The sequence below is a fragment of the Nerophis ophidion genome, linkage group LG21 (assembly GCF_033978795.1).
Source record: "Nerophis ophidion isolate RoL-2023_Sa linkage group LG21, RoL_Noph_v1.0, whole genome shotgun sequence".
Taxonomy (NCBI): Eukaryota; Metazoa; Chordata; class Actinopteri; order Syngnathiformes; family Syngnathidae; genus Nerophis; species Nerophis ophidion.
In genome coordinates, this window is record NC_084631.1 from 43,224,189 (window position 1) to 43,238,191 (window position 14,003).

The 14,003-nt window shown below is 49.2% G+C and overlaps 3 protein-coding genes across 3 annotated transcripts in view; 1 reads left to right on the plus strand and 2 right to left on the minus strand.

The window, feature by feature from the left end:
* fam49al (family with sequence similarity 49 member A, like) overlaps positions 1-2,534 on the minus strand; it is a 35,707-nt gene extending 33,173 nt beyond the window's left edge. The window contains exon 1 of the mRNA XM_061882672.1: positions 2,226-2,534. The gene's annotated coding sequence lies outside the window, so the exon portion shown is untranslated. The remainder of the gene's footprint in view (positions 1-2,225) is intronic.
* Positions 693-2,261, plus strand: LOC133539527 (putative protein CRIPAK). The gene has a single exon (XM_061881504.1). The coding sequence runs from the start codon at positions 693-695 to the stop codon at positions 2,259-2,261; it is 1,569 nt and encodes a 522-aa protein (XP_061737488.1).
* LOC133539528 (putative uncharacterized protein DDB_G0271606) lies at positions 2,486-13,433 on the minus strand. Its single transcript, XM_061881505.1, has 2 exons — positions 12,256-13,433; positions 2,486-2,642 (listed from the first exon to the last, which is right to left on the minus strand). Exons 1-2 carry the CDS (start codon positions 13,431-13,433, stop codon positions 2,486-2,488), a joined length of 1,335 nt encoding a protein of 444 aa, XP_061737489.1.
* Between the last annotated feature and the right edge of the window lie 570 nt (positions 13,434-14,003).

Here is a 14,003-nt window from a genome sequence, read left to right on the forward strand (position 1 = left end):
GGACAAGGAAGAAAATGAAGGGGTGATGTTTCTATGGCGGACCAAGTGGAACACAAATAAATGTGATGATCTTGTGATGGACAAGGAAGAAAATGAAGGGGTGATGTTTCTATGGCGGACTGAGAGGAACACAAATAAATGTGATGATCTTGTGATGGACAAGGAAGAAAATGAAGGGGTGATGTTTCTATGGCGGACCGAGAGGAACACAAATAAATGTGATGATCTTGTGATGGACAAGGAAGAATATGAAGGGGTGATGTTTCTACGGCGGACTGAGAGGAACACAAATAAATGGGATGATCTTGTGATGGACAAGGAAAGAGGAAAATGATGATCTTGGTGATGTTTCTATGGGCGCTCAGGACAGATTTGGGGTGAGGGAGTCTTGCATCATCTCTGCCAGCCAATGAGACGTGGTGACGTAGAGAGGGCGTGTCCTAGCAACAGTGGAGTCAAAATGAAGGGGGGTGGGGGGATATTTCCTCCTGGACCCAACATGACGGCGCTCCTTGTCTTTGGCGGGACACCTGAGCCGGGTTGTCATGGAGACTGCGATAACAGGAACCGATAGCGGACATCCTGGTCATCGCAGACGTGTCACCTGAGCTAAAAGCGCAATTTCACTCATTCAGTCATCCCTCCTCCCCCCTCCCTCCTCCCTCCATTAGCAATGCTTTTGTTTACCACCCATGCACGCGGCCAGGTCACCCACGCAGCGTGGGAAGAGAACATTCTTTGATGGCTGCAGCCTGCCAGTCATGACCGAGACGCGGCACAATGAGAGGAGGACCAGCCCGTGTCCATCACCTCCCTGCGTGGATACAGGAGAGGAGGACCAGCCTGTGTCCATCACCTCCCTGCATGGATGCAGGAGAGGAGGACCAGCCCGTGTCCATCACCTCCCTGCATGGATGCAGGAGAGGAGGACCAGCCTGTGTCCATCACCTCCCTGCGTGGATGCAGGAGAGGAGGACCAGCCTGTGTCCATCACCTCCCTGCGTGGATGCAGGAGAGGAGGACCAGCCCGTGTCCATCACCTCCCTGCATGGATGCAGGAGAGGAGGACCAGTCCGTGTCCATCACCTCCCTGCATGGATGCAGGAGAGGAGGACCAGCCCGTGTCCATCACCTCCCTGCGTGGATGCAGGAGAGGAGGACCAGCCCGTGTCCATCACCTCCCTGCATGGATGCAGGAGAGGAGGACCAGCCCGTGTCCATCACCTCCCTGCATGGATGCAGGAGAGGAGGACCAGCCCGTGTCCATCACCTCCCTGCATGGATGCAGGAGAGGAGGACCAGCCCGTGTCCATCACCTCCATGCATGGATGCAGGAGAGGAGGACCAGCCTGTGTCCATCACCTCCCTGCATGGATGCAGGAGAGGAGGACCAGCCTGTGTCCATCACCTCCCTGCGTGGATGCAGGAGAGGAGGACCAGCCCGTGTCCATCACCTCCCTGCATGCATGCAGGAGAGGAGGACCAGCCTGTGTCCATCACCTCCCTGCATGGATGCAGGAGAGGAAGACCAGCCCGTGTCCATCACCTCCCTGCATGGATGCAGGAGAGGAGGACCAGCCCGTGTCCATCACCTCCCTGCATGGATGCAGGAGAGGAGGACCAGCCCGTGTCCATCACCTCCCTGCATGGATGCAGGAGAAGAGGACCAGCCTGTGTCCATCACCTCCCTGCATGGATGCAGGAGAGGAGGACCAGCCCGTGTCCATCACCTCCCTGCATGGATGCAGGAGAGGAGGACCAACCCGTGTCCATCACCTCCCTGCATGGATGAAGGAGAGGAGGACCAGCCTGTGTCCATCACCTCCCTGCATGGATGCAGGAGAGGAGGACCAGCCTGTGTCCATCACCTCCCTGCATGGATGCAGGAGAGGAGGACCAGCCTGTGTCCATCACCTCCCTGCATGGATGCAGGAGAGGAGGACCAGCCCGTGTCCATCACCTCCCTGCGTGGATGCAGGAGAGGAGGACCAGCCCGTGTCCATCACCTCCCTGCATGGATGCAGGAGAGGAGGACCAGCCTGTGTCCATCACCTCCCTGCGTGGATGCAGGAGAGGAGGACCAGCCTGTGTCCATCACCTCCCTGCATGGATGCAGGAGAGGAGGACCAGCCCGTGTCCATCACCTCCCTGCATGGATGCAGGAGAGGAGGACCAGCCCGTGTCCATCACCTCCCTGCGTGGATGAAGGAGCGGCGCTAGCTTACCGGCTGCAGGATGACGAGGGCGCCTTCTCTCGCTGAGGTGGATGCAGGGGCTGAGGAGGGGGCGGGGGCGGGACGAGGGGGGACGGGGGGGGGGGGGACAAAGGAGGAGGACAAAGGGTAAAAAAAAAGGGAGGCGGGGTGAGGACGAGCAGCAGTGTCGGAGGATGAAAGAAAAAAGGAATCCTTGTGTGTCTTCTGCTGCGAGGATTAGATGGTCCGCGAGGAAGACTGGCGTGGACTGAAGACACGCACCGCCTCACTCAGCCCTCCTCCTCCTCCTCCTCCTCTTCCTCCTCTTCCTCTCTGCACAGCAGCTGTTGTCCAGGAGAAGCACAAGCCCACTCCCACTCACAAAAAGACAAGCCCACCCCCCCCCCTCCCCCACTGTGGAAGTGCACCAGGGCGAGGGTGTCCAAGCTGTGTCACATGACCCACAAAGCATCCAATAGAGAGTGATCAATATTTCCCTGGCTGCACGTCACTAACATGCAACGTATTTTAAAGTTTGGTTTTGAAAAGTATAAAAAGTGCAGCAACATTTATCAAATGTATTGGATTTTTTTTTCTTCTAATAAAGTGTTTGCTTTTATTTTAACATTTTTTTTCATAATTTTTTTTTTTTTTTTTGGGAGCCAAATATGCATTTAAATAATGAAACATCCCCCCAAATATACATCAAATCATTTAAGTTTGTTTACATTTCAGTGAGGCTCATGTGAGGATTATTTTCTGGAGTTTCAAGATGTCATGTCTGTTGATCGTGTTTTTGTTTCTCCGACTCTTTTTGTGCACTCGTGCTTGTTTTGTTTCCTTGACTACTCATTAGTTTCACCTGTCTCACGTTTCGCACTAATCAGGTCAGTATTATTTAAGCTTGCAATTGCCAGGCAGTCGGCCTGGCGACCTTGCCCCTTGGACACCTGTGCTATCTGATATCCTTACTACTCATGCCATTTTCATGCTGCCATCGTTTTCTTGCTGCTCCTTTCTTGCCACGTGAGTTTTGTGCATTCTTGTCAAGATAAGTGTTTATTTGTTTCATGTTCATGTTTGTGAGATCGACAGGCGGATCGGTGCGGCGTCTTCAGTAATGCGGACGTTGTACCGATCCGTTGTGGTGAAGAAGGAGCTGAGCCGGAAGGCAAAGCTCTCAATTTACCGGTCGATATACGTTCCCATCCTCACCTATGGTCATGAGCTTTGGGTCATGACCGGAAGGATAAGATCACGGGTACAAGCGGCCCAAATGAGTTTCCAGGTCTCTCCCTTAGAGATAGGGTGAGAAGCTCTGCCATCCGGGAGGAACTCAAAGTAAAGCCGCTGCTCCTTCACATGGAGAGGAGCCAGATGAGGTGGTTCGGGCATCTGGTCAGGATGCCACCCGAACGCCTCCCTAGGGAGGTGTTTAGGGCACGTCCAACCGGTAGGAGGCCACGGGGAAGACCCAGGATACGTTGGGAAGACTATGTCTCCCGGCTGTCCTGGGAACGCCTCGGGATCCCCCGAAATGGCTGGGGAAAGGGAAGTCTGGGTTTCCCTGCTTAGGTTGTTGCCCCCGCGACCCGACCTCGGATAAGCGGAAGAAGATGGGTTCATAGAGTTTTTTGCCCAAGTGCTAGTTTTTGTTTCGTTCGTCAAGTTTGTTCTCCGCCTTTGTGCGCGCCCTTTTGTTTTGTACCTTCTGTTAGAGTTCAAATAAAATCATGTATTTACATCCAAGCCACGTCTGATCCAACTTGACTTGCATCTCGGGAAAAAACAAACACCCCAAAGTCCACGCCTGACACAAAATGCATGAAAGTAATGAAAAGAACTTCAGGGTTCCAGGTTCGATTCCCGCTTCTGCCTTCCTAGTCACTGCCGTTGTGTCCTTAGACAAGACACTTGACCCACCCGGCTTTAAATGGAATTTAGATATTGGCTTTCGCTATGTAAAGCCCTTTGAGTCACTAGAGCAGGGGTCGGCAACCCAAAATGTTGAAAGAGCCATATTGGAGCAAAAATACACACAAAAAATATTCTGGAGCCGCAAAATTTAAAAGCCTTATATAATTGTTCTGGTGAAGGCAACACATGGTGTATGTGTTCTGATTGGCCCGTGGGGTTACATCTTCTTTCTGATTGGCCCATGGGGTTACATCTTCTTTCTGATTGGCCCGTGGGGGTTACATCTTCTTTCTGATTGGCCCGTGGGGTTACATCTTCTTTCTGATTGGCCCGTGGGGGTTACATCTTCTTTCTGATTGGCCCGTGGGGTTACATCTTCTTTCTGATTGGCATGTGGGGTTACATCTTCTTTCTGATTGGCCCGTGGGGTTACATCTTCTTTCTGATTGGCCCGTGGGGTTACATCTTCTTTCTGATTGGCCCGCGGGGTTACATCTTCTTTCTGATTGGCCCGTGGGGTTACATTTTCATTCTGATTGGCCCGTGGGGTTACATCTTCTTTCTGATTGGCATGTGGGGTTACATTTTCTTTCTGATTGGCCCGTGGGGTTACATCTTCTTTCTGATTGGCATGTGGGGTTACATTTTCTTTCTGATTGGCCCGTGGGGTTACATCTTCTTTCTGATTGGCCCGTGGGGTTACATCTTCTTTCTGATTGACCTGTGGGGTTACATCTTCTTTCTGATTGGCCCGTGGGGTTACATTTTCTTTCTGATTGGCCCGTGGGGGTTACATCTTCTTTCTGATTGGCCCGTGGGGTTACATCTTCTTTCTGATTGGCCCGTAGGGTTACATTTTCTTTCTGATTGGCCCGTGGGGTTACATCTTCTTTCTGATTGGCCCGTGGGGTTACATCTTCTTTCTGATTGGCCCGTGGGGTTACATCTTCTTTCTGATTGGCCCGTGGGGTTACATCTTCTTTCTGATTGGCCCGTGGGGTTACATCTTCTTTCTGATTGGCCCGTGGGGTTACATTTTCTTTCTGATTGGCCCGTGGGGTTACATCTTCTTTCTGATTGGCATGTGGGGTTACATTTTCTTTCTGATTGGCCCGTGGGGTTACATCTTCTTTCTGATTGGCCCGTGGGGTTACATCTTCTTTCTGATTGGCATGTGGGGGTTACATTTTCTTTCTGATTGGCATGTGGGGTTACATCTTCTTTCTGATTGGCATGTGGGGTTACATCTTCTTTCTGATTGGCCCATGGGGTTACATCTTCTTTCTGATTGGCATGTGGGGTTACATCTTCTTTCTGATTGGCCCATGGGGTTACATCTTCTTTCTGATTGGCCCGTGGGGTTACATCTTCTTTCTGATTGGCATGTGGGGTTACATCTTCTTTCTGATTGACCTGTGGGGTTACATTTTCTTTCTGATTGGCCCGTGGGGTTACATCTTCTTTCTGATTGGCCCGTGGGGTTACATCTTCTTTCTGATTGGCATGTGGGGTTACATCTTCTTTCTGATTGGCCCGTGGGGTTACATTTTCTTTCTGATTGGCCCGTGGGGTTACATCTTCTTTCTGATTGGCATGTGGGGTTACATCTTCTTTCTGATTGGCCCGTGGGGTTACATCTTCTTTCTGATTGGCATGTGGGGGTTACATTTTCTTTCTGATTGGCATGTGGGGTTACATCTTCTTTCTGATTGGCATGTGGGGTTACATCTTCTTTCTGATTGGCCCATGGGGTTACATCTTCTTTCTGATTGGCATGTGGGGTTACATCTTCTTTCTGATTGGCCCATGGGGTTACATCTTCTTTCTGATTGGCCCGTGGGGTTACATCTTCTTTCTGATTGGCATGTGGGGTTACATCTTCTTTCTGATTGACCTGGGGGGTTACATTTTCTTTCTGATTGGCCCGTGGGGTTACATCTTCTTTCTGATTGGCCCATGGGGTTACATCTTCTTTCTGATTGGCATGTGGGGTTACATCTTCTTTCTGATTGGCCCATGGGGTTACATCTTCTTTCTGATTGACCTGTGGGGGTTACATCTTCTCTCTGATTGGCCCGTGGGGTTACATCTTCTTTCTGATTGGCCTGTGGGGTTACATCTTCTTTCTGATTGGCCCATGGGGTTACATCTTCTTTCTGATTGACCTGTGGGGGTTACATCTTCTCTCTGATTGGCCCGTGGGGTTACATCTTCTTTCTGATTGACCTGTGGGGGTTACATCTTCTCTCTGATTGGCCCGTGGGGTTACATCTTCTTTCTGATTGGCCCGTGGGGTTACATCTTCTTTCTGATTGACCTGTGGGGTTACATTTTCTTTCTGATTGGCCCGTGGGGTTACATCTTCTCTCTGATTGGCATGTGGGGGTTACATCTTCTTTCTGATTGGCATGTGGGGTTACATCTTCTTTCTGATTGGCCCATGGGGTTACATCTTCTTTCTGATTGGCCCATGGGGTTACATCTTCTTTCTGATTGGCCCGTGGGGTTACATCTTCTTTCTGATTGGCCCGTGGGGTTACATCTTCTTTCTGATTGGCATGTGGGGTTACATCTTCTTTCTGATTGGCCCGTGGGGTTACATCTTCTCTCTGATTGGCCCGTGGGGTTACATCTTCTTTCTGATTGGCATGTGGGGTTACATTTTCTTTCTGATTGGCCCGTGGGGTTACATTTTCTTTCTGATTGGCCCGTGGGGTTACATCTTCTTTCTGATTGGCATGTGGGGTTACATCTTCTTTCTGATTGGCCCGTGGGGTTACATCTTCTCTCTGATTGGCCCGTGGGGTTACATCTTCTTTCTGATTGGCATGTGGGGTTACATCTTCTTTCTGATTGACCTGTGGGGTTACATCTTCTTTCTGATTGGCCCGTGGGGTTACATTTTCTTTCTGATTGGCATGTGGGGTTACATCTTCTTTCTGATTGACCTGTGGGGTTACATCTTCTTTCTGATTGGCCCGTGGGGTTACATCTTCTTTCTGATTGGCATGTGGGGTTACATTTTCTTTCTGATTGGCCCGTGGGGTTACATCTTCTTTCTGATTGGCCCGTGGGGTTACATCTTCTTTCTGATTGGCCCGTGGGGTTACATCTTCTTTCTGATTGGCCCGTGGGGTTACATCTTCTTTCTGATTGGCCCGTGGGCTTACATCTTCTTTCTGATTGGCCCGTAGGGTTACATTTTCTTTCTGATTGGCCCGTGGGGTTACATCTTCTTTCTGATTGGCCCATGGGGTTACATCTTCTTTCTGATTGGCCCGTGGGGGTTACATCTTCTTTCTGATTGGCCCGTGGGGTTACATCTTCTTTCTGATTGGCCCGTGGGGTTACATCTTCTCTCTGATTGGCATGTGGGGTTACATCTTCTTTCTGATTGGCCCGTGGGGTTACATCTTCTTTCTGATTGGCCCATGGGGTTACATCTTCTTTCTGATTGGCATGTGGGGTTACATTTTCTTTCTGATTGGCCCATGGGGTTACATCTTCTTTCTGATTGGCCCATGGGGTTACATCTTCTTTCTGATTGGCCCGTGGGGTTACATCTTCTTTCTGATTGGCCCATGGGGTTACATCTTCTTTCTGATTGGCATGTGGGGTTACATTTTCTTTCTGATTGGCCCATGGGGTTACATCTTCTTTCTGATTGGCCCGTGGGGTTACATCTTCTTTCTGATTGGCCCATGGGGTTACATCTTCTTTCTGATTGGCCCTTGGGGGTTACATCTTCTTTCTGATTGGCCCGTGGGGTTACATCTTCTTTCTGATTGGCCCGTGGGGTTACATCTTCTTTCTGATTGGCATGTGGGGTTACATCTTCTTTCTGATTGGCCCGTGGGGTTACATCTTCTTTCTGATTGGCCCGTGGGGTTACATCTTCTTTCTGATTGGCCCGTGGGGTTACATCTTCTTTCTGATTGGCCCGTGGGGTTACATCTTCTTTCTGATTGGCCCGTGGGGTTACATCAGCACTCTGGCATGCGCCACACCTCCATTTACACATGGAATTCACATGTTGGGCTTTTTTTTCTTGTATCTTGTAGGTTTTGGTGCTGCTTGGTGGGGTCAGTCTGTCTGTAAGGTCAATCGGCCCACACGACCCTAAAGGTTAGCCTGCTGGCATCAAAGGTACGCCTCTCAACACGCCTTTGACAAAACTTAGCAAGAGTATTTCATCCATTTGCTCCACACAAAGCATCACATTCACCTGCCTCCCTCCTCCTCATGTGCCTATTTCTGTCCTCCTATTGGAGTCCTTGTTCTCTCCCATCCCCTCCTACAGTCTCCATGGTCTCGCAGCACCATGCACTTAGCACTTAGTACTCAGTACTCGGTACTCAGTATGCTCTGCCTGTGCTGGGCAAGCAGCTACTAGAGGTAGAGGAGGCAGGATGAAGATGGCCAGAGATACAGTCGCTCACCAGGACATTTCTTAGAATTAATGGCAGCCCACATTCATATTTGAAAAATAGATGTTCTTTCTTTTCCAAAATGTAATAATACATGCATATGTATATATCTATACATGCATATACTGTATATGTATATATATATGTATGTATATATGTACAAAAGCGGTGACGTTGTCAAGTTGTGTAAATGCTAAATAAAAAGAGAATACAACAAATCCTTTTCAACTTATATTCAATTGAATAGACTGCAAAGACAAGATATTTCATTTTCACACTGACAAACTTGGTTAGTTTTATGCAAATAATCATGAAGTTAGAATGTAATGGCAGCAACACATGGCAAAAAAGGCATGTTTACCAGTGTGTTACATGGCCTTTCCTTTGAACAACACTCAGTGCAGGTTTGGGAAGTGAGGAGACACATTTTTGAAGTGGAATTCTTTCCCATTCTTGCTTGATGTACAGCTTAAGTTGTTCAACAGTCTCCTGCCTCATATTTTAGCCTTCACACATTCTCAATGTCTGGACTACAGGCAGGCCAGTCTAGTACCCGCACTCTTTTACTATGAAGCCACGGGGCTTGGCATTGTCTTGCTGAAATAAGCAGGGGCGTCCATTATAACGATGGCAACATATGTTGCTCCAAAAGCTGTATGTACCTTTCAGCATGAATGGTGCCTTCACAGATGTGTAAGTTACCCATGCCTTGTTCACTAATACACCCCCATACCATCACACATGTGTAAGTTACCCATGCCTTGTTCACTAATACACCCCCATACCATCACACATGTGTAAGTTACCCATGCCTTGTTCACTAATACACCCCCATACCATCACACATGTGTAAGTTACCCATGCCTTGTTCACTAATACACCCCCATACCATCACACATGTGTAAGTTACCCATGCCTTGTTCACTAATACACCCCCATACTGTCACACATGTGTAAGTTAGTCATGTCTTGTTCACTAATACACCCCCATACCATCACACATGTGTAAGTTACCCATGTCTTGTTCACTAATACACCCCCATACATCACACATGTGTAAGTTACCCATGCCTTGTTCACTAATACACCCCCATACCATCACACATGTGTAAGTTACCCATGCCTTGTTCACTAATACACCCCCATACCATCACACATGTGTAAGTTACCCATGCCTTGTTCACTAATACACCCCCATACCATCACATATGTGTAAGTTACCCATGCCTTGTTCACTAATACACCCCCATACCATCACACATGTGTAAGTTACCCATGCCTTGTTCACTAATACAACCCCATACCATCACACATGTGTAAGTTACCCATGCCTTGTTCACTAATGCACCCCCATACCATCACACATGTGTAAGTTACCCATGCCTTGTTCACTAATACACCCCCATACCATCACACATGTGTAAGTTACCCATGTCTTGTTCACTAATACACCCCCATACCATCACACATGTGTAAGTTACCCATGCCTTGTTCACTAATACACCCCCATACCATCACACATGTGTAAGTTACCCATGCCTTGTTCACTAATACACCCCCATACCATCACACATGTGTAAGTTACCCATGCCTTGTTCACTAATACACCCCCATACCATCACACATGTGTAAGTTACCCATGTCTTGTTCACTAATACACCCCCATACCATCACACATGTGTAAGTTACCTATGTCTTGTTCACTAATACACCCCCATACCATCACACATGCTGACTTTTACACTTTCACCCTAGAACAGTCCGGCTGGTTCTTGTCCTCTTTGCATCAGTCCATCTTAGATGAGCACAGGCACAGCAAAGTGTTTCTGGGTGTTGTTGATAAATGGCTTTGGCTTTGCATAGTAGAGTTTTAACTTGCACTTACAGGTGAAGCGACCAACTGTATTTAGCGACAGTGGTTTTCTGAAGTGTTCCATGTGGCGATATCCTTTACACGCTGATGTGGCTTTTTGATGCAGTTGCGCCCGAGGGATGGATGGTGCGTAACATCATGGCTTACGTGCGGTGATTTCTCCACATTCTCTCAACCTTTTGATGATATTACGAAGCGTAGATGGTGAAATCCCTAAATTCCTTGTTGAGAAATGTTGTTCTTAAACAATTTGCTCAGGCATTTGTTGACAAAGTGGTGACCCTCGCCCCGTCCTTGTTTAAATCAGTTAAAGACATTAGTTAATTACACAACTGTAGAAATATACATATATATTCCGTATACATGTATATGTATATATGTGGAAATATATTTAAATATGGGCAGCACGGTGGGGGAGGGGTTAGTGCATCTGCCTCACAATACGAAGGTCCTGAGTAGTCCTGGGTTCAATCCCGGGCTCGGGACCTTTCTTTTTGGAGTTTGCATGTTCTCACCGTGAATGCGTGGGCTCCCTCCGGCTTCTTCCCACCTCCAAAGACATGCACCTGGGGATAGGCCCCTCCCACTTCCAAAGACATGCACCTGAGGATAGGCCCCTCCCACCTCCAAAGACATGCACCTGGGGATAAGCCCCTCCCACCTCCAAAAACATGCACCTGGGGATAGGCCCCTCCCACCTCCAAAGACATGCACCTGGGGATAGGCCCCTCCCACCTCCAAAGACATGCACCTGGGGATAGGCCCCTCCCACCTCCAAAGACATGCACCTGGGGATAAGCCCCTCCCACCTCCAAAGACATGCACCTGGGGATAGGCCCCTCCCACCTCCAAAGACATGCACCTGGGGATAGGCCCCTCCCACCTCCAAAGACATGCACCTGGGGATAGGCCCCTCCCACCTCCAAAGACATGCACCTGGGGATAGGCCCCTCCCACCTCCAAAGACATGCACCTGGGGATAGGTTGATTGTCAACACCAAAAGGTCCCCAGTGTGTGAATGTCGTCTGTCTATCTGTGTTGGCCCTGTGATGAGGTGGCGACTTGTCCAGGGTGTACCCCGCCTTCCGCCCGATTGTAGCGGAGATAGGCTCCATATTAAGTAAGTTAGAAGTTTTGAATGATGGCAGCCATGTTTTTTTCTAAACGATTTAATTATTTTTACACACGCGCTAGTCAACGGCATAAAAGTGTGTGTGTGTGTGTGTGTGTGTGTGTGTGTGTGTGTGTGTGTGTGTGTGTGTGTGTGTGTGTGTGTGTGTGTGTGTGTGTGTGTGAGCTAGACAACCTGAAGGCACAGTGTATGGGTGTTTTGAGGAGCTGTGTGAGAAATTTCAAGTCCAGCCCAGTAAACATGGTAGGCCAGAGGCTAGGAGGAGCTAGCAGTTGGCAGCTACACCACAGCTAAGCGACACATAGGTCAAAGGTCGGGTGCTGAAAAAGAATCCTATTTGTTCTGATTCTGGATGGATAAATCAGTTGGAAATATTCCTGGAGTGGAGCCCATTGTTAAAAAGACTTTTGAAAGGCAGCTGTGTAGTTCCACTCTGGAACATGGAACATGGAACCTGGAACCTGGAACATGGAACCTGGAACCAGAACCGTGTTCAATCAACTCTGAATGGGATCAAAATATGAGGGTGAGTCCTTCATTGATCAATATTGCAATGTGTCAATATATTGATCACCATGTGACTTACACATGCAAAGTCCACAAGTCCTGCTTCCAGTATCCCACCTTGTTCCTGTTCCTGCTCCTGATCCTGTTCCTGTTCTTGTTCCTGTTCCTGCTCTTTTTATTTGAACATTTTGTTTGTATCTAACTCATGACCTCCATGATCTTTGAAGAAGAGAATGTGAGACTCCATATTTGATGACACATGCAGTGAAAAGTGGTTGATGGGCCTTTTGTGCAGGGATTTTTGCTGAATCTCTTTCTGGGCCTGCTGCACCTGCTGAGTCTCCTTCTGGGCCTGCTGCACCTGCTGAGTCTCCTTCTGGGCCTGCTGCACCTGCTGAGTCTCCTTCTGGGTCTGCTGCACCTGCTGAGTCTCCTTCTGAACCTGCTGCACCTGCTGAGTCTCCTTCTGGGCCTGCTGCACCTGCTGAGTCTCCTTCTGGGTCTGCTGCACCTGCTGAGTCTCCTTCTGAACCTGCTGCACCTGCTGAGTCTCCTTCTGGGCCTGCTGCACCTGCTGAGTCTCCTTCTGGGTCTGCTGCACCTGCTGAGTCTCCTTCTGGGTCTGCTGCACCTGCTGAGTCTCCTTCTGAACCTGCTGCACCTGCTGAGTCTCCTTCTGGGTCTGCTGCACCTGCTGAGTCTCCTTCTGAACCTGCTGCACCTGCTGAGTCTCCTTCTGGGCCTGCTGCACCTGCTGAGTCTCCTTCTGGGCCTGCTGCACCTGCTGAGTCTCCTTCTGGGCCTGCTGCACCTGCTGAGTCTCCTTCTGGGTCTGCTGCACCTGCTGAGTCTCCTTCTGAACCTGCTGCACCTGCTGAGTCTCCTTCTGGGCCTGCTGCACCTGCTGAGTCTCCTTCTGGGTCTGCTGCACCTGCTGAGTCTCCTTCTGAACCTGCTGCACCTGCTGAGTCTCCTTCTGGGCCTGCTGCACCTGCTGAGTCTCCTTCTGGGTCTGCTGCACCTGCTGAGTCTCCTTCTGGGTCTGCTGCACCTGCTGAGTCTCCTTCTGAACCTGCTGCACCTGCTGAGTCTCCTTCTGGGTCTGCTGCACCTGCTGAGTCTCCTTCTGAACCTGCTGCACCTGCTGAGTCTCCTTCTGGGCCTGCTGCACCTGCTGAGTCTCCTTCTGGGCCTGCTGCACCTGCTGAGTCTCCTTCTGGGCCTGCTGCACCTGCTGAGTCTCCTTCTGGGCCTGCTGCACCTGCTGAGTCTCCTTCTGGGTCTGCTGCACCTGCTGAGTCTCCTTCTGGGCCTGCTGCACCTGCTGAGTCTCCTTCTGGGCCTGCTGCTGCTGATATCTGAGGTGATGTGTGTGTATCATCATCCTAAGTGATGATATCTGAGGTGATGTGTGTGTATCATCATCCTAAGTGATGATATCTGAGGTGATGTGTGTGTATCATCATCCTAAGTGATGATATCTGAGGTGATGTGTGTGTATCATCATCCTAAGTGATGATATCTGAGGTGAGGTGTGTGTATCATCATCCTAAGTGATGATATCTGCGGTGATGTGTGTGTATCATCATCCTAAGTGATGATATCTGAGGTGATGTGTGTGTATCATCATCCTAAGTGATGATATCTGAGGTGAGGCGTGTGTATCATCATGCCAAGTGATGATATCTGAGGTGATGTGTGTGTATCATCATCCTAAGTGATGATATCTGAGGTGATGTGTGTGTATCATCATCCTAAGTGATGATATCTGAGGTGATGTGTGTGTATCATCATCCTAAGTGATGATATCTGAGGTGATGTGTGTGTATCATCATCCTAAGTGATGATATCTGAGGTGATGTGTGTGTATCATCATCCTAAGTGATGATATCTGAGGTGATGTGTGTGTATCATCATCCTAAGTGATGATATCTGAGGTGATGTGTGTGTA

What these genes read in the sequence shown, in the direction of transcription:
- LOC133539527 (XM_061881504.1), top strand. Translation starts at nt 693, where the DNA reads ATGCACGCGGCCAGGTCACCCACGCAGCGTGGGAAGAGAACATTCTTT.
- LOC133539528 (XM_061881505.1), bottom strand. Translation starts at nt 13,433, where the DNA reads ATGATACACACACATCACCTCAGATATCAGCAGCAGCAGGCCCAGAAG. An exon ending in AAAGATCATGGAGGTCATGA is followed by an intron (nt 2,643 to 12,255) that starts GTTAGATACAAA and finishes CATGTGACACAG; the next exon opens with CTTGGACACCCTCGCCCTGG.